The following is a 21,228-nucleotide window of genomic DNA, read 5'->3' on the forward strand; positions in this document are numbered from 1 at the left end:
GATGCTTGTAAATGGAAAGTGCTCTTGTAAAAGTTTATTGAATGTAATATGAATATTGCCATGGGGCATTGTTCGAAGAAAATATAAATTTACTTAATGATCCCCCTTCTTCTTATTTCTATCTCAGCTATCTATTATAATGGTATAAGGGGTACCAAGTTACACCATTATCTAAACTTTTAGCTGGAATATTTTCACTACACTTTGGCAAAAGAACTTTTCATTTTAAGCCCCGAAATTCCGCCCACGGTGCGTAACATTTGGCGACTCACGAACGCATCGCCAACGTGCCACAAAAACCAAATGCGAAGCTGCAACAAATATGCCTGCATTCTCTATAAGCGGCTTTAGTAATTTTGAACATTTCGCCCCCCATTTGGGGGCACTTCTTTGGCAGTTTGTGCGGCGTGGCCAAAAGGGGCAAGAAAATGTAACCTTCAGCCGGTGCTGCTGTCACAGTTACCTGGTCGCCCACATTTACCTTTGGCGCCATGTGTGCGGCCCATAAATTCCGCTCAGGCGCCCAAGCTCGGTGAATTTTTTACTATGAACCAGCTTTTCGCACTGCACTTATTGTCACTTGCAGTCGGAATGGAAGCTAAATTGCGGATGGACTGCCAATGCAAACGGTTAGTAAATGTTGAAACGTCGCGGTCATAAAATCGGCCGCGTTGAGCGTTTTATAAATGCATGGAAAAGTTCGGGGAAGAAATTCGAACCTAGTCCACAAGTGAGCCTTTATTAAAAAATATATCTAAAAATGCTTCCTTACAGGAATTTAGAAAATTAAAAAAGTGACAAAACCAAAATATCGGGAGCTAATGCAATCTTTAAAAATATAGTTTAAGCCTTTTAATTAAATATATCAATTTAGAAAATTTAAAAACATCCTCAAAACCATTTTGAATTCTATTCTAAAAATAATTCAACCAAAAATCCAATAAATTATTATCAGCCAATATAAAAAGACAATCGTACGTGTGCTAGATTAGACATATTTCTATTTTTCTGCCAAAGAAAATAGATTCCCATGCCCTGGCTGACAATTAATTGTTTAGTTTGCTAACTTAATTGATAAATTGATGGACATTTAAATGCCCCACCAGAAGCCATTAGGGAGTCGCATCAGCAGCATAATAATGTCAGGCCATGCCAACGACCATTTTTGGCCAAGTTTAAGCCAAAGCCACCGACCAGAGAACCAGAGACAATGCAAATTTCAGACCAGATTCCATTGCATGACATGGCCACTGTGCCTGTGCCTGTTTCAGTTTTCAGTTTTCAGGTTGCCCATTTTGGCCACTGGCATTGAAATTGGCCAACTGCCTGCTCCCTGCTGCCTGCTGCCGGGCTGCCCAATGAAGCTATTATTTGTGGGCCCGCAGAACACAATTGCCATCCCAGCTCCGCTTGACTTCCTCCGGGCAGCCTCCTCGTAGGTGTCACTTACATAAATGGCAATCGGTGCACTGCAAAAAATATATTAGAATTTATAAACCCATCACTAAAATCTTCTAGTTCTTTTGAAGCGACTTAGGCTTTATTTAAAGGGTCCATAAGACCATTTATAAGACATCACATTGATTAAATTTTCAAATTTTTCATATTAGCTATTATTATACTATAATATACTTATTATTATCTGGAATATCTTAGACTCATCAAAATTTAACATGGTTGCAGTTCTATAATTAAAATTTGATCTCTAAAATATTTGACGGTTATTAAGTACCAATAATATTGGCTTTATTATTCAATACAAGTTACATTACTTGGACTATTCAAACGACTTACATATTTTACTTAGAAATGTACAGAACAAAAATCCTAAATTGGTTTGATTACGGTTACCAAACTATTATTTTTATTATTATATTTATATTAGTATATAAAAAAGGTTATAGTTAATAAATAGTATTTATTATTTTAAATATTAAACGTGCAAAGGAGGGTTAAGATCATCTCCAAAAATGTTCCTAATACTTCCGAATAGATATTTCTTTAAGTGCCTGACTTGTCATGGCTTCGAGGGAGGATTGGCTAATCGAGTTTGGTGGACAGGGGCGCTGGGGGTTGGGGACTTGCGGCGGAACTCTTTTCTGATCCCCCGCCGCACGTGCGCCGCTGTCTTTCACTTGTCCTGCTGCCTTTTCCTCCGCCACGGGAGCACTTTTCGCAATTAGCCCGACGAAATTATCCGACTATCTGCTGCTATCGTGTAGCTGTATCTGCTGTTGTATCTGTATCTGTATCTGTGGCGAGTGGGTTTCTGCTGCGATTGTTGCATGCAACAATTTAACTAGATTAGACCCCATCGTCGCGTCGATTGTTCTGCAGTTGCAACTGCAACTACATACTACATACTACTGGCTACCGCTGCTCCATAAAAAATGGCATTCCTGACGGAAGAATCGTCTCTGGTCTAATCTAAATGTTTAGCCCGGACATTTGATGGCCAACATGCGCCGTCTGCCGCTGAGTGGCAGTTCCAGCTCCAAGTTCCATCTCCTGCTTCCAACTGCAAAATGCAAGCTGCAAACTGCAACTCGGCTGTCAATCCGTTGACTCTTTGGCCGCCGGCTGAAAACGGTGGCACTTACAGTTGCACTTGCGGATTGCCGGCAGTGGCAATTATTGGGATTCACTCGAGACACAGGCGTCGAAAGTGGGAAGCTGGGGGGTTGGGGATAGAGAATAGGGGATAGGGGGCCGAACCAACGAATCACCGGCTGATGCCGCATTAACCCATTGACCTTGATACGGGGCGGGGGCGTCGGTGGGGGCGTGGCACCACGCCAGCCAAATCTTTGTGGCACGTTTCTGCGCCACTTTTCGGACACTGAACGCTTAACACTGCCACAAAAAGTTAGTTATTCATTTGGGGAAAAATCTTTTTAAAAAGTTACAAACATTTAGAACTCCATTTTTATATAATTCAATATATTTTCATATTTAAACAGCTGTACACAATTGTATATATATCTTTAAAAGGTTTGAGAGTTATACAAATGTAATATATAAATGAAATATAAGTAATACAATTTTAGTAATGGTTTGCATTGAGGTAGCTTTATGCTTAAGGGATATTATTTTGAAAACGTTTATACTCTCCAATATCTGAAGATACATTTCTTTAAAATTAAAACAATCGTTAAATTAAATTAAGAGTAAAACACACCTATCCTAGATTAATGATTGCTACTTTTCTATTTCTATTATTACTTTATCAATTTGTAAAAAAAAAACTTTAAGCTTTTCTAGGATAGAAACCACATGGTGGAAGCCTTTCCGTTAGTACAAGGAAATTATAAAAACATTAAGTAAACTATTTAGACAACGTACGGACAACGTAAATTCATATGCTTAGATAATTACATTTCAAATTACTCGCAGTTTGCGGTACATATTTTTCGCTAAGTGCTCCTTGGCTGGCTTTACAACAGATTCGACACCCAGGAAAAATCAATCGCGCAAATCTTATCATTAAAACATCAAAAGCTGCCAGTTGGCCGGCATGTAAATGCTAGCAGGCAGCAACTTAATTTGCAGCAGACGACGAGGATGACGGTGACGATGGCGATACAGGCGACACAGCTGCAAGACATCAGCGGCAATCAACGGCAGACAATCAACTGGAGGGGCAGATGAGGCATCGGCAGAAGCTGCCCCCAAATGGCCGAAACGGCAAGGATAAAATCAGCAGGTGCCTGCCCGCCAACAGCAGCAAAATAACCAAACAGCCAAACAGACAAACATTAAAACAACAGCAACATCCAGAGACTTTTCCATCAAATAGTGACAACCGGTTTTTTGTGATTTTTCAAAATCGCATTCGTGCTTGCAACTGTAGATGTAGATGATGAGCAGGATTAGCCGCAACATTGACAGCGCCTCCTGCCTGGTTTTACTCCACCTGGCCCACCTTTCCCCTTCTGGATGCTCTGCCTCTTTGGCATTTCACCGACCGAGTGACTGACATGCAGAAATTATGTTTTGCCACATGGCAAACTCATTAGATGCCTTCGGCTACTTAACGCCCCGTCGCATTGGCGTGCAAATGCTAATCAGTGTCAATTGCAATTAAATATATGTGAGGCACACTGGTCCAGGGCTTTCTAAAAAAAATATGAGGATTTTATTAAAATGGGATACATATTTGAAAGAGATTTGTATTGCTTACCACATTTAAATCTTAATCGAATTATGCTTTTTTACAAAAAATTACTAACCATTTATTTAAACCAGAAAAAAGGAGGTTTAAAAAGAGATCTGGATATAATCTAATTAATACTGATACATCAAATTATTAAGTATATAATATGATTTGGAGAATGCAATTCCTTTTAAAAAGAAAATAAGTCTAAGTACATAGAAAATGTATATAAGTTGTAAAATTTTCTTGAATACATTTTATTTATTTTATATATTATAATCTTAATTTTTTTAAATTTTCCTAAACAATATTTTATTTAACCATTTTATTTTTCTACAATATTTTCACTGTTTATTTCAAATGTATCCAAAAATTCTAAACTTCGTCAACCTACCTTTGAAATACATTGACAATGTTTTATCCAATTAAATCCTGAAGCGAAAACTTTGTAGTCACTTTAAATTTATATTTCCAAATTATTTTCCGTTTGATGTCGAGCGATGTGGCCTGCAAAAGTCCGAGACCAATTTCCTGCCATCAAGCAAATTGAATTAAAATTCTTGTTAAGCCATGTCGTTACTCTAAATCTTGCCACGGATTTTAACACACAGCGAGAGGTGAGAGGAAAACTCTTACGCTATAGGAAAAAGAAAATGCTGGCAACACGCTGCAGCAAAATAAGCGAAGAAGTCGCCTAATAACTTCATCTTCATTGGTCAGCGATTTGTTGACTGTTATATTTTAGCCAGGACAAAAGCCGTGCTGGCAGCGTTTTTACAGTTTTGTCTTTGCTGCCGTCGCAAAATGCTGCCGTTGCAATTTGATGATGCACCTGCAGCAAAAGTGGCTGGCAATAAATCTCAATTTAAATGGCGCCCCAGCATGCGTGGCCAAAACGCTGGCCGCTTCTTGGCCTTCCATCTACTGGTTTTCCTTCAGATTTTCAGATTTCAGATCTTGGCTTACTGCTTTCTTTTGCTTTTCTGCCCCCTTTCTTTGTGTCCGCTCATTTGTAGCAGCGCGCGCGCGTCAAATTTGTTGCCGAACCAGTTTAGTATTAGAGTTGGAAAAATATAGGAAAAATGGGGAGATAGGTTGCACATTCGAACTGTACCTCCGGTGTCCGTTGCATTTCGAAATGCGATTTACTGTGCCAAAGCGCGATCATTATCCTAACGCAATTTATGCGCCCCAGCCGCGCCCCACGCCCATCCTCTAATTGCAGCCAGTTTGTTGATGTTGCTGCTGATGTGGATGTCGATGATGCTTTTGCAGTTGCAGTTGCAGCTTCAGTTGCAGTTGCAGTTGCATTGTTAGCCACCTTTTGTGTGGTAGTTGCCATCAGCTGCTAACCGCAATCGCAAAGATGCAGCAGCAGTTCCTGTAATGGCGATAATCATTACAAAAATCGAACGCTACTTTATAGCGGCAGCAATAGGAACAGCAGCCACACTTGCGTAAAAATTGATAATTAAATTAAGATCTCATTTTAGTAAAGATTGTATCACAATATGTCCCTTGGAAAAAATAGCTTTTTTACATGTCTCAGTTTCCATACAGATCGTCTGTCATTCAAAATATATATTATTTAAGGATGTTTAAATTTTTCTTAAAGAATTTATTGGAAATATGTTTAAGATTTCCAGACATATTCCTGCAAAACTAATAAAAATATTCGAGCATTTTCAAAAACTATACTAAACGGTTAGTGTTTATAGACAATATTAAATGGTTTTAAAACCAATAAAATTATTATCTAAAAATTATAAGTAAGCATACTTGTAGGATAAAACTCTAGGGTAAATTTACAGTGCAATGAGAATTGATGTTATCAAATCTGGATATATTTTTCGCCCAGTAAATACTTTAGAAGTATTAAATCTTTTTTATTGAATGATACTTTTATCTGTATTTTACATTTTTCGTTAATAATTTGATCGAACTTAGATAAATGTTTCGCTCAGTGAGCGCGTTTAATTTACAACTGGTTCTACACGCGTCGCAAAATCGGTCCTGAAGCTGGCATTAGCAGCCAATCTTAGGTCCTTGTCTTCCTGCCATCAATAAGATCGTTTTCAAACGACATTGATCCGCCTCCTCCCGAGTCGCCTCCCTCTGCCTTTCCACCGACTTCCAAAGATCGGTCATTCTCCTAGTATTACCATAGCCATCAACGGATTTGTCGGTCTTTATCAATTACGCTTGGTGTATTCTGAATTGTGCATTCCCTACTTGCGATATTTGAGGAAAGCAAGTGCCATCGACAGCGACATTGACTTCGACATCTCTCCAACTTCCCCTTCAAAGAAAAACTAAAGCTAAATCATGTTGAAGAGGATGCCTTCCCAGGTAGGATTTCTAATCTGGTATGCAACGTGGACAGGTTCCGCTGATGTGTGATTAAGATTTATTTGGGAAATGTGTAGGCTGATGGCATTCTAGATTGTAGCTCAGAGATAAAGGTGGATAAGGATGCCGAATGAAAATAGAAAGAGCAAATGATAGATTTGCATTATATGCATAATGTCTTTAAGAATCAACAGGGATTCTTATAATATAGTATTATTTTAACTAATTTTTGCCTTAAATCCCATATTATGATACCATTTCATAAATCACATGGGTGACAACTATTTTTGCATGTGTCACAGCTCTGATTTCTTTTCTCACAAATCAATATTTATTTGGCTTACCAAAATCCTTGACACCTGAGTGTGACACCTGCATAACTGGAGTCTCTCGCAGATTTGTTTATCCGCCCCCAATCCAATCAGAGCTCACACAAAGCCACTTTGGAGCTGTCTGGAAGGGAGCAATATAAATGTAACATCGGCAAATCTGTGTTACATGACACTCCCCTGGGTCACGGCACCAAAATGGGATGATGGATGATGGGATCCTGAACTCCTGGCACTTGAACCAATATCTCCCATTGTTCCGATTTCGGGGGAAGAGAAAAAGGAGCACTTCACCTGAATGGATTATAATTTCCGCAACGGCCATCGTTAGGGGCGGCAGGTGGAGGCTGAAACAGTTAGCCAGTTAGAGATCTTTCAAGGACACATAACGGCCGGCCAGTCGAGTGACAGCTGCGATAGCGGTAAACGTCACACACAGATACTCAGATGCCCAGATGTTCGGATGCTTGGATACTCAGATGCACACTCGCAGATACACTCGCCGACTGAACGAGAACAACAAGTGCAGCTGGGATTGGCAATGCCAATAGAAATGCACTTAAAAAATAAAACTAACACAATACCCTCTTTACAACACCATTCTTTAATAGTACAGATCAAAAACTTCAAACGCTACTTTAAGAATTTCACTAGCTTTCTTCTCTAATATATATTTTAAATAATAGACTTCAAAATATAATTTCTTCAAAAAAAGTGTTTAAAAGGTTTAAGGCCTTATGACACTTACTGTCATATCCACTTTTCGGATATTTTAATAAATAATGCCAGTCAAAAATCAAGCCTTTGCCATGTATTCTTTGTCTAGATTCACTACTATTTAAAAAAAAAAATGCTTTTTTTTGAACATTGCGATTCCTTACTGTTTTTTGGTTCACTATTACCAAGAAATTTTGATATTCTAAAATAACATTTTTTAGTAAATACAAAATCATTTGAGTGGCAAATTTTCTTCATGTGTGGGGGATGTCGTCTTCAAACCGACGGACGGACTACAAGACAGCCCAGCAGATAGCTCACTCTATAAAAATTTGAACAGCCAGCGAGCGGGGAAAAGCCAAACAAGCCAACAACGTGCAACATAACAGGGAACAATAACGAGAACAAGCAGCAGCCTTGATAGTCAGGCGATAACAGGCACACAAAAAATGGAAAATGGAAAATCTATATGTACGGGTGAAAAGGAAGCGAAAATCGAGGAATTTTCAAGTGGATTACCCAGTTTTTTTGTTCATCGCTTATGTTGTTCTTGTTGTTGTTACCCCAAAGCCCGGCAGTTGCAACGTGAAAATAAATAAACTTGTGGCATGATTGGCTCTGCATGATTAGTCACATGCAGAGGAGCGGAGAGTCAGAGGGGAACTGGGCTGCCAAGCTTAATAGAATTGATACGAGTGGAAGCAAGGCCGGTCATAAGATGTGCGAGAGATAGCCGACATCAACAGGCAGCGGCAGCAGCAACTGCAGCAGCAGCAACTTGCAACAGGCAACAGCCAACTGGCAACAGCAAGAGCAATGCCATTTATGCCAGCAGCAGCAGCAACAACAGTTATTGTAACAATAAAATTAGCTAACGATATAAAGGCAAGGCAAGGCTAAGCAAGCAACAATAACGGGAGAAAGAAGCCAACACGGCGGCTGCAAAAAATAGAACCAGCCAAGAGACTGCAACAGGAACAGGTGGCAAACGTGGCACGACCAAAGGAACCAAACCAACAAACGGCAAATGCTCAAGCTGATTCTGCCACACGATGAAAAATGATACTCATAAATTTAATTGACCTAAGATCTGAGAAATATTGACTAAACGGTTCACGAAATAGTGACGCCCACTTTTGGGGCATTTATGTTTCGGAATTTTAAGATGGATATTTTTCAAACTACCTAGCAGTGCCAGAAACATATTTCTAGTGAAATATATACTACAATTATAGTACTTATTTAAATTTTTTAAAATATCCAGTTAAATTACCTATTTACATTTTAAAAATACTTCAGGATTTTTCGAAAATCTGTAGAATATCACTTAATATTTTCCTTTTTTCTCAGTGCAGTTGCTACTGCAGCTTGGTCTCAAGTTAGTGCCGCATGTAAATCATATTCAGGCCTGGCTGGCTTACTGTTTTGGGCTTTTCCTTGCTGACTTCTGTACTCTGCTTTACGGCACTTTATTTGGTATTCAATTTTCAAGAGAAATCTTTGAAATTGTACCCAGCACAGGCAGCAACAACAGCAAAAGTCTAGGGCAATCCGACAATTGGAAATTGCCTTTACCTGTTGCCACTGCCCGGCGCTTTTAGCCAGAATTTTATTGATTGTCTGGTTCACGCTTTCCTTGTTTCGCCTTGTTCCCTGGCTGGCCATCTCTTCATCGCCATGTTGCCCTTGTTCTCGTTACTGCCAGGTCTCAATTATGCCGGACTGAGCTTGTTATTGTCATGTAGTTCAATTATTTTATTAACTCATTCCCAGGCAGGCGAAAATGAAGGCATTCCAGAGACTATGAGATGGGCTTACCGGGCGTATAAGTGATTTATAAATCGGTTCACCAAAGATTAAGACCTTTCAAAGACTACAAAATGTACAATAATTTGTGCTTTATTTTATTAACTTAAAGTCTGATTTAAATGCCCCAAATAACCAATTAAAAAATTCAAGCTTAAGCCGTTCTTCCCGTGGTTATTTTCTTGTTTATGTTGTGCCTGCTTGTATTAATTGAATGTATTTAAATAATTGCAAACATCATCCATCATAACTAATGACAGCCAGCGAGGAAAATCAATTTACATAAAAAATGCATACGCCATGGCGCCCAGCTGAAAAGATTCGGGCCTTGAGAAAAACAGGATGAGAAAATCGAGGAAAAATTCACTGTTGGTCCATTCGCTGGTCACTCAGTTGGCCATTGAAGCGGCAAATGCGATGCAGATGGAGATGGAGATGCGTGCGCCATTAGAAAGATCTCAAATGGCTAGGGGAAGTGGGTCTACATGCGGAAAAATAGGAGATACTTATTAGTTCTTAGAAATATAAAATAGGGTTAATATAACATTCAAGGGAAATAATTGTATTTTATATATATTGCTATATTTTCGAGTATTTTTTAATACTTGCTTAACTTTTTTTAATTATTATATAAGAAATTCAATTTATTATCTATAAAGCATACTTTTTAATATTTTTAAAAATAGGTTATGGTTTATTCTGTAGACCCAAACTCTTAGGATCACATAATATTTTGTATAATATTGTGTAGCTTACATTTTATCAGAACACTAAAGTTTTTTATTCCTCTGTGGAACGGCTAGATACCGTTAGCAAACCAGCGTGAAGCAACATCCGCCAGGTTTCATTGATGATGCTCGGGCCCAGTCCCAGTCCCAGTCCCAATCCCAGCCCCAATACCAGTCTTAGTTCCAGTCTTTATCCCCAGTCCCCGGCCAAGTCAATCAGCCAGTCAGTCAGTCAGTCAGACATGCGCAGGGAATTGCTGAACGACGACCGTCGACCGGCAACTGCAACTGCAACGGCCGCTCACGAAAAAAGCCAACTCAAAGGCCCAATGGGACGCCCCAAGGATCAATGGCAGGTTTGTGCCGTTATTGGCCATTGCCGTTGTGTAATGCATGCTAATTTCATTTGCCCAACCAAATTATGGCTATTATTAGTCAGTCCATCGAAGCGGTTCCGGCGAATCTTTAGCGCTTCGAGTTATTGAATTGAATTGACCGATGGAGTGGAAAAAGTCTGGGGAAACCGATATGGCTTTTAGTCCTAAAAAGCTTAACCAAAAAATAATGATAGCCTACTATTAGATTATATTTATTTATTATATTTCCGTAAAGGATAATTAATTTAAAAGTTTTCCTCACAATGTCCTGAATTAATGTTTGGAATTCCTGTTGCCCATTTTATTATCCCTCCTAGCTTATAAACAACAATTCCTTTTCTATGTAACATCTCCTCGCATATCTTTTGCGCAATTACTAAACTGATTTATTCGGCCCACTAATTGAAGTTCCCGCTGTGTCGATTTTTTGGCCAAAACACCTGCAACCCATAAGCTGATAGATACTTTCAATTGAAATGGCTAACGAAAGCCACGGCGGCCGGAGCTTTAGCTCTGCCGATTAGTGCGCAACAAATTGCTCAGATTTATTACGCGCGGCTGCGCAGAAGCAACAACTGCAGCAGCAACAACTGCAGCAGCAACAACTGCCACAACAAAAGCAACAAGCGTCGGCTTATCAAGCGTCTTGCCAATTTTGGCAACGGCGACGGCTGCGTTATGAATTATTGGACACTATTGAGTGCCGCCGTGCGGCGTGCTACCAAATTTGTGTGCCACGCTGCCTCGAGGACTCTAGGCCAGCATATCGGATGCTGCTGCTGCAGCGGCTGCTGCCCAGTGCCTGTTGCATGTTGCATGTTGCTGGCGACACCAGGCAACGGCAACAACCACAGCAATTTGTCAGCGCAGTCGCAGCGTGTCTGAGAGGCACGGAGTTTGGGCAAAGCCAATGCCAAATATGGCCAGGCCACGGCGAATACTGCGAGTCGGCGGCCAAAAGCGCTGGGAATTTGGCTATTTTTGGGGTAAATATTTTTTAAAAACTTCAAAAGGTAACACTGGCTTTAAAAATGACTAAAACATAAGTTCAATGTTGCTCGTGCCTTTGATTTTTTTACTTAGTTTGGGATCCTGAAAATGTAAAATGTAAAATAGAGGTGCCCATACTTTATTTTATGTCAGAAATATAAATTATCATCATCAGTTGTGGCAGAATAAATATTTTAAAACACACCTAAAAGCTCTACAGATTTATATTCCTAACTTTTTTTTTTATAACATTTTAAAAAGGCATTTGAAGAACTGTGGTTATATAATGAATAAATAAATGATGTTATGTAAAATATCTTTAAAAGATCTATCGATCATTATTAAAGTTTTATTTATCCTCACTATAATAATATTCCTAGCTGTATGTGATCGATATTAATCGAAGTATTAGAAATATTGTTTACCTTCCTTTATTTAAGGGTTGAGCTAGCTATTTTTTTGGATTCCCAAATGGCACCTCCATTGACCAGCTGGATGGCTGCCTTCAGATCTCCTGACCGCCCCTTCTCTCCGGTATCCGTATTCCTCGAGGTTGTGGGGCTGCACTTGCCTATGCGCATTTATCGTTTACGTTATTTCTCGGCCGCTAGTTTTCCAGTTAGCTGCAGTTAGCTGTGCTGCATTTGGCTCAAAGTGAAAGATTTACGCGGCCTCTGCCTCTCTTCGGTGAAGTCACTGTTTCTGTTTCTTTTTCTCCCTTGCCTCGGCGCATGCGTGCCGTTATGGTTTATTTAATGCGTTTTGAAAGTGCATTTTCATGTTCGATGAGATTGATGAGAAAATTTGATTTATTTTTTTCCCTGCCTGCACATTGTATACTCAGTCTCGTTGGCTGGGATGGTCGATCCATCCGCCGATCTTCTAGCATTTTTATTTTTATTTGTATTTTACTTGATTTTTCCCCGTTCTTGCCCTGACCAACTGTCTGTGTGTCAGTTACATTTGCAGGTTGCGGCATTTTGTCAGAGGGACAGTTAGAATTGAAGGCAGGTCCGAGCCAAGTTGGCCTGCCCGTTAAATTGTTCATCGATCTTGGACGGATCTTGGATCTTGGCAATCGACAATTGGCAATCCATATGCCATAAATGGCCGGCCATGAGAAATGTGCTGTGGCATCTGCTCAATGCAATGGGAAATGTATCGGTTGGCAATCTTGGGCAGCCGATTGCATAACTTTTTCCTTATAGAACGAGCCTCACATTTGACATCGGTGGCCGATAGTTCAACAGTCTTTCAGTAATTTCCTTGGAAACTGCAGGATAAGATCTTAACCCCTCGGAGGAAAATTATTCATAGTATTTTATTCTTATTCAAATATATCAGTTTTGCATTAGTATTATTTAAAAACTTAATGTCTCATCTAATATGTTTACAATTATTTTGGGAACCTCTGAGTATCATTGTAAAAAAGAAAATATTGATCTTCATAACTCCAATAATGAATATTATTAATATATTTGTGTGGTCTTTTCGCCTTCCTGGTTTGCTCCATTAATTTGGTCATAAGAAGGCTGCTATTTAGCCACATTGTTGCAAATATTAGTGGCCGTGGCCAACTAATTATACGATCGTAAAATAAATTTCCAAATGAATTGATAACATAGATAAAGGCGCATTAAACGGCCCGCTCCTCTGAATTCTCGATCACGATCTCCCTTGTGGCATTAATAAACGCATCGTTAAATGCACAACGGCATCAGGAACAGGCAACAGTTAGTTAGCCTGGCTGAAATCTCGTTATAACTGGGATCCCTCTGCTAACCGCTTATTACAAAAAGCTCACACACCGCAGGAGGGTCAAGTTGCACTCACAGAATCCGCTGGATGGGATGGGATGCTTTGTCAACTGGAACCAATGGACGACGATCCTATAGGAAATGAAATAACACTGGGACAAATGTAGTAAACAAATCAAAGTAGAGAAATATTAACATCCAGATTGATACACAGCTGCTAGAAATATAAAAATTATCTCTACATAAACATGAGCAAAAACTATCTCAAATAAACATACTTATCACATTCCAAAATTTAACAACTTCCTTGTCACTTAATTTAAAATATATTTTTAAGGATATTTGTATAAGGTTCTAAAGATTTATTTTCTGTGTAAATTTAAAAGTGCTCAGAGTGTTGCTGGCCGTCTCATCATTTTGCTGTCGCATGTTGCATAATGTTTATTAATGCACAAATTTTTACGATGCCATGTGGAACCTTTAACGATCCCTCTTAACGATTACGCCCCGGTTCTGCCGGCCAATGGCTTCCCAATAGTTTAGGTCGATTTAAAATGATGATGTTGCTGCTGCTGTGGTGCAGCAACTGTTGCTGATGTTGCTGTGATGCAGCGATGGCTTTTGGGCCTCAACATACCAGCAATGTATGCTCTGTATTTTCTTTTACGACCAGTTGCTACACTACCAACCGTTCGATGGTAACAATTTAAATTGCAACAATTTACAATTAGCCACGTTTGTGCTCCATTTCGCTGTCGCTGATTATTGCAAAATGAGACAGCGATCCCAATCCCATACACACTTGGCCATCTCGCGTCTAACGGTCGAAAAATAGAAGAAAAAAAAAATCAAGCAAGTGGAGAAGAAAAATGCACAAATGCAATGCTCTCTTTTGTCCCCCAGCTGCCGCAGCACTAAGCAATTAAAATTGCAGTCTCCAGTTGATTTGACTGCTAATTGCGACCGGCATCGAACTCCATCTATATAGCCATCCCCCGCCTCCGCCGATCGCTGCCACGCCCCCTTTCCCGCGGCATCCCATTCAGCGGCAGAAACTTTGGCGCTAAAACGGAGGAGTTGCAGCTTTCGGGGAATGGGGCCGCCTTAGTCTGGTAACTTTTTTCCGCACTCGGCTCGAGCTGAATTCAATTGTTCGTCTTTACTAAAATCTCAATCGATTACAGGTGCACTGAAAAATTATTATTTACTTTATGAGAAAATAATATAAGCGAGTTCTAAAATTATTGTTATTATTTATTATGGAAATTTCATTGTCCGTACAATACCCTCAAAAAGATCACAATAAAGTTGTTTGTTTGTTGTTGATGTTTTTTAAATATTTTTTTAATTGCTTAACTGTTCGTTAAAATAAAAATTATAAAATATTAAAAGGCAGTTAGGATCTAAGTAATGTAAATATTATTAATAATCCATTTACCTCATAATACCTTTTTATATTTTTAAGGAACTTCAGATATTTTATAAGTTATTTTATAAGGTTTAAGACCAGACATATGGTTTCTTGTGTTAAAATTTAATATGTTCTTTTTCTACTGAAAATTTTGGTTCAATTTTTTTAATGATAATAATATTAGGATATTTTGCCTAGTTTTCCTTGGATTATTTTCCAGTGCTGTACCCCTCTTTCCTTATTACACCGTATTAGAAAAGCGTTTTTCAACATGGCTGGCCGCCCACTTGGGCGTCTCGTTTGGCTCGTGTTTGAAATTTTAGTTGTTGGCTTTTCCATTTCCTTCCTCATCGCGGATTCCGCTTTGACCTTGACCAAGAAAGTGCAATCGTCTCTCACTCGTTCTCTTTCTCCGTGTGTATTTGTGGGCTTGGGTGGGCGTGGCAGTTGCGTGTGCTGGCAACTTTTCATTACATAATGCGTCGGGACCTTCAAATTTAACCGGGATGCTGTGGCAACTTGCAACTTGCGAAACTGCGGGTGCATTTTCCATTTTTTTTCCGGCCAAGTGTCAATAATTTGACGAGTACGTGTTTGGCAGTCATTTGATGTCTTCACGGTTTTCGCTCGTCGAGCGGCTATAATTCAGTTTTTAGTCACTGAACGACTTCAGATACTCCGCTCAGCACCGCTGTAAGCTGCAATTTGATAAACGTGCCGACATTAATGCCGCCTGACATGAAAAGCCAGCCGCCGACTTGCTGAAGTTGCCGGAGAAATTGGTGCTTAAGCCGCCAGAGGAGAAAAATAAGGACACCATACAACAATGGGGTTCTGAAAAAGAAGGAAATGGTAGAGATGAAGACAAAGGCAAGAACAGGAGAGCCGGGATAAAAAAAACAAAAATTACATCAAGGACACGCCGTGGCATCGTTTTAACTTAACTGTAGGACTATTTCCAGCTAACAGGCATTTTCTTTCAGGCATTTCCCAGGCGGAGGGTATCGTTATTGCATTTGTACAAAAGCTATTAATGTGGGTTAGGTTTCAAAGGCTTTGATTAGGGAGCAACATTCTTGGGCTAGAGATTAAAAGGAATAATATTTTAAAGAAGCTTGCTTTTAAGACAAAATAGCAATTGGTTTTTCAAACTAGCACAAACTAAATGGCCAAGTGCCAGGTTTTTCTTTTTACGATAATTTAGCATCTTGATCATATTAGCAGTTATAACAAAAGTTGTAATTTCCTGTAGACTAGATTGAATCTGATCACCGGATATCTTATCCTAAAGCTCATAAGTAGCCCCACCTGCGAAATTTCTTTTACGACTTTGAATTCGAGCCATCAGATGCATAGCCTCGATGAAAAGTAATCTCAAACTTTTCAATTTCGATAAAATATCCTGGCAGAAAGTGTTCATAATTTGATACAAATTGATGCTTATGCCGAAAAAAGTTTCAATCTCGTGACAAGTGGAAACTTAGTTTCTTATTTCAGTTAAGGGGTTAGGATACAATGTGTATTAGAAGCAATTAGAGCATTTATTTTTATGTAGACATCATTTGGCACACTGCACTTTGGCCACTTGCCTGTAATTTGGGGCTCTCGGCTAGTTTACCGCTGATGACCCTAATTAAAAGCACAACCCGCGCACAACCCAAACAGAATTTCACGGCGGCTCTGAGAACGGAGGCCTTTATGATCAGCGGCATAAACCGCAACTTTGGCATGGACTTTGGCATCAGCATATGGGGTTTGCTTGTAGCAAGTGGCGGCTTTTACGACTGCCATCGCCAGTTACAGTTAACATTATTAGATCCCGGCCCCGCCAACAACAAGTACACAGAACAAAAAAGTAATTCTTAAAAAAATTTTCAATTTTAGAAGGACCCGATACCAAATTGGTTTCATAAAGCTAAAATATTTTTTTTTTTATTATAAGGAAAATAGTATTTGAGTAGGTTTAAAAATATAATAATAAAATATAGTTTCTAGTTATATTAATTAAAATGTACATTATGCTTTAGGATAAATAATATTTACATACTTTCACAACATTAATGTAAAATATAGCTGGAAAAGTCCTAGGTTACGCGGTTCTGTTTTAAAAAACACCTTATTAAAATTCATTAAATTCGAAGCACCACACTTTTTAGAATTCCCACTGGAATAACATTATTTTTTTCTGTGTTTCCTTGGCGCTTAATGACTTTAATAATCCTGTCACCGATCATTAAAAAATCTGTACGAACACACAAAAGAAATTCCATGGCAGCTTCAATCAAAATAAAGTACACGCTCTTCCTGCTCTGCCGCTTGCAAGTTGGCCCCTGGTTTTGACCAGGCCAAAAGCGAGACAGAGAAAGAAAGCAGGAGACTTGCGGATCGGGCTCTGTTTGTTCTCACGTGGTATTCAAATTTTAACAACATTTTAATGATAACCTCGGCGAACATTAAAACTCATTCGGCCGTAATAAACATTAATAACACTTTAATCCGTTGCACGGGATGAGTTTGCAGAGGGGGATGTGGCTTTGGGATGCTGCTGCGCATGCGCAGAATTGGCGACTTTCCTGCAGCTGTGCGCCTGCGCTATCAAAATAATCAGCGAAGAAAGAGAGAGAAGCGGCAAATAGAAAGGGAGGGGCTGAAGACAGGGTAGGACATCAAAATGCCTTCAAGGCAGTGCACACACTCGGAAAAAAATGTGTTCTTTCTTAAATATGTTAATTACTACAAGTAATAAATTTTTAATAACTTATTTGAATATTTTTCTAGGATATATTTTATTTTCTTTGTGCATATAACTGATTTTCTTGTCCAGATATTGTGGTTTTAACAGTATTGTTGTCAGTGTGTTGTTGCCGTCAGCTTGGAATAAAAAATAGAGGAACTTGTTGCCGTTGTTACTGTTGCTGTTGCTGTTAGCTGGGCGCGTTGTAAGGCTATAAAAATGCATGTTTGCTAAATCAATGCAACAACTTGGGGGCATGGCAGCAGCAGCAGCCGCAGCCGGAGCATCAGCATGAAGGCGTCCCACATGGACCAACCTTCCAACGACCATCCGACCGACCGACCAACCTGCCCACCTTTCGCCTGGCATCCTTCGAGAGGCTGCAACTGCAACTGCGGCTGTGTGCGATCTTGCCACTTACGTAGGCCGCGTGTGGCAGGTTGCCGTTGCATATGCAGTAGACTTTCACTAAAGGGAACAGAGATATAATATCATTATTTAAATAAATATTAATTTTATAAAATATTTTTAAGCTCAGTTGAATTTAAGGACACTTATTTTTAATTTTAAGTGTTCGGATACTTAAACATCTTAATTTTCAATTAGAATTTTAGCAAAATTATTTTAAATAACATTTTTTATTTGACAAGAAGACGTGGCATACGTGGTGTTAAATTCTTACATTTTTAAATCTATCCACCTTTAATATTTTATTGCTGACCAGTAGAACCCAGCATTTTAAAAGATATCATCAATTTTTTTTATCCTATCTTTTTAACTGTAAGGCTTTACTAACGTTATTTAAGTGCACTCAATATTCATATTAGTAATTTTTAAAAAACACTAAGCAATTCTTTAAAAATTGAATCTCATTTTGCGTTTCTCGAGGTCTCACTGTACTGCCCGTTCCTTGGCTGCAATGGGCTTTGGCCCCATACCAAGGTCTTTGAGCGGTTCTTGTTGCTGGTTGGTGGTTGCTAGTTGCTAGTTGGTGGTGTTGCTGTTGCTGTTGTTGCTGCTGGCAGGCCAGATCATTTTGCTTCCTAGTTGCATGTGGCCCATGTAATTGTGTGCCCATATGTTGGTGTATGTGTGTGATAAATAGGGGGGAGATCTGGATGGTGGGGCATCCAGATACCTATTCTGGTGGGAGGGTGGGGCAGCCACTTGGCCACTCGCTGTGAGCTGGCCTAGCTGTTGGTGGTGGCTGGCTGGCTGGTGGTTGGTGGTTGGTCCTCGGTGGATCGCGGATTGCGGATTGCGGCTGGCCGATTCTGAATGTCGCTGTCCCTTGACTTCGGCTGGTATGCCAGGCTAATCGAATTTCCGAGGATGCATTCACTTTGTCATGACAGTTGGACAGGCAGGTTGAGGTCGAAGTGGTGGGATCCCACAAGAACCAATCCCACTCCATGTAGCACAGGGCTCTTGATCGCCGCAACCTGATGCTGCGAATTTCAGCCTCATATGGTGTAGAAAGTTTCGATGAGATATGGGGGGCACTTTAATAGAGTAAGAAATTTATGCAGAGTTCTTGTAAAAAAAAGTGTTATAAGAGGGTTTAACTTTAAACACATTTATTTTGAATGTTTTGTTTAGGAGACAAATCAAAAGGTGATTAATATTGATGGTATAAAAATAGAGCAAGTTCTAAAAATATATATTATAAATTGTTAAACGAGATTTTTGAATTCTTTTTTCTAAACATTTTTATATAAATTATTGAGATATGTCTTTTATCTTTCATGTTGCTAGAGCATTAGGAATTCGTGGCAAATTCTTCGGTTCCCCTTAGATTCCATTAGTATTATTTCATTTATCAGCCGAACATGGTGCCGTTGTTCCGAGTCCTCTTTGCTCTTACGATCTATCTTCTCCGCCCCTCGAAAAATGTTGGCCAAATCGAGACCTAGGGTCCGAGTTCTGGGTTCTCAGTTCTGGTTTCTGGCCAATGGACTTCGTCCGGGGAGATCACACTCAAAGGTTGTGTGCGCAGGGCTGGCTGCCTGCTAAAGTGTTTGCACTGCGTAATAAACATAAAATTCAATTTTCATTAAGATGTTGCCTGATCCCTTGCCATTTACCGTTAGTTGGCCTTCCCGCCCCCTTCCCAAGCGATTTCTTTTTTCTAGGGCCTTTCCCTGGGAGGAAAAAACAAAGGGGGACGAGTATTTCAATAATGAATTCGAGATAAGCGAATTGGCTTCACTTGCCCCAGGTTGCGGCCATTCACTCGCATGTTCACACACTTGAGGAAAATTATTTTTAAAATTAATAAAATGGTTACAAAATAGTCAAAAGGGATATAGAATAACACTATTAGAACAGCTATTAGATCTCGATTATATAATACACAGATTTAAGATATATTATTTGGATGATATTATATAACTTTGAAATAGAGGCTTGTCACACATGGAGATTTTAATACTTATTAAAAAAAGAGAACACAATAAATTAAATAATTATTCTAATATTTCTTTACATCTTAACAGATATTATTTATCACTTTTTGGAAACATATTTGAATTTCCACAAAAGTAAGTCTTTTTCTTAGTGCATGGGCGAGGATGTTGCTGTGTCTTCGCCTGTGGATGGACAAACATTTGTTGTTAGAGGAATTTTCATTTTATATAAGAGGCAATCGCAGTGAACCGGACCAGCCCCGAAGGTTTTCGCATCGAGCTGGGGAAAAGCCAAGGCAGCCACTTCTTGGGCCTGCTCAAGTGCGCAATTTTCTCACATGGCAGTCGAACCCCTTGCCGTTTTCCTTCAAGTGCTGTTGTTGTAGTCCCATTCCCATTCCCATTTCCAGTCGCAGTCAAGTTGTCCCTCCAAAAGTTGTAGATTTAAATGAACATGGCGCTGGCCAGGAGAGTGGACAACCAGACATAGGCTAATGCCCAGGCCCATGCGTGTTGATCTTTCGCTTCTTCGCGGACCTCGGGTCCAGCTAAAGTCCCTGATTCGGCAGTCGGAAAAATGATATTTCTTTTATATGGATAATATTTAAGTTCATTTTCGTCAATTTTTAAATATTAATGAAGAGCGTTTAACTTTGTTGTAACTAATATATTTAATTATTAATACATTTTCAAATTTATAAAGCATTATAAAAAGGCTTTGATAATTTTGTTTCGCCTTTTGGAAAAAAAAGATTTAACTTAAGTAAATTCGAATATATATTTTCTTTTATACTTTTGTGGTTATGGTTTCTACATATTTCTTTTTGTGTACCTATACCTTCCACAAACTCCTCGACTCGATCCCGATTGCAGTTAGGTTGCCCATAGCTGACACAGTTGACGAACACGATGATGATGCGAATGGGGATGATGAAGATTAGCGTCGGCAGGCCGATTCAGATTGCGGATGCATCCGCGAACTTATCTGCACAGAAAATAATTTATTTAAAAATACATAGATATATTTAAACTTTCTAAAAAAATAGAGCGTTAAAAAAAATTGGCCTTTTAAAATATTCTAAGATAAAATCAAACTTTAGATATTTTTTTTAAATATTCTTAACTTAATGTGTTTCAAAATTATTTTCTGTGTCTGAAACAAGTTTCCCGCTTTTCCTGCGTTGTTGTTGTAAGTGCAGCGGCAATATTTAAATTGTTTTATACATCGTTGTGCTGTTAGATGAATCCACCCCCTGCCCCTTTCCAGACCCAAAACCCCCCCTCACTGACTGGGCCAATGGATGTCCTAATGCGTAGAAATGCAAGAGAATCGGGGGGATTGCAAGTCATAAGGATGGTGGTGGGGCATTTCGCTTCCTAGTTGGGCCGCAATTTGATTTTCTTCGGCCGTATACCTGCTTTAAATTTCCGTTTATGCCTTCTAAAGGCTTGTAAAATGTTAAATGAAATTA

General features: G+C 39.2%; 1 protein-coding gene across 4 annotated transcripts in view; it reads left to right on the top strand.

The window, feature by feature from the left end:
- The first annotated feature begins 489 nt into the window (after nucleotides 1-489).
- Nucleotides 490-21,228, top strand: part of LOC119563504 (sex determination protein fruitless) — a 100,099-nt gene continuing 79,360 nt past the window's right edge. Inside the window, exon 1 of one of the 4 annotated variants that reach the window (XM_037876950.1) lies at nucleotides 490-629. In XM_037876950.1, coding sequence (XP_037732878.1) covers nucleotides 547-629 — 83 coding nt within the window. In that variant the 5' untranslated portion in view covers nucleotides 490-546. The remainder of the gene's footprint in view (nucleotides 630-21,228) is intronic. The other 3 variants (XM_037876948.1, XM_037876949.1, XM_037876947.1) reach the window with 3 other exon arrangements.

The sequence above is a fragment of the Drosophila subpulchrella genome, chromosome 3R (genome assembly GCF_014743375.2).
Source record: "Drosophila subpulchrella strain 33 F10 #4 breed RU33 chromosome 3R, RU_Dsub_v1.1 Primary Assembly, whole genome shotgun sequence".
In the NCBI taxonomy this organism is placed as follows: Eukaryota; Metazoa; Arthropoda; class Insecta; order Diptera; family Drosophilidae; genus Drosophila; species Drosophila subpulchrella.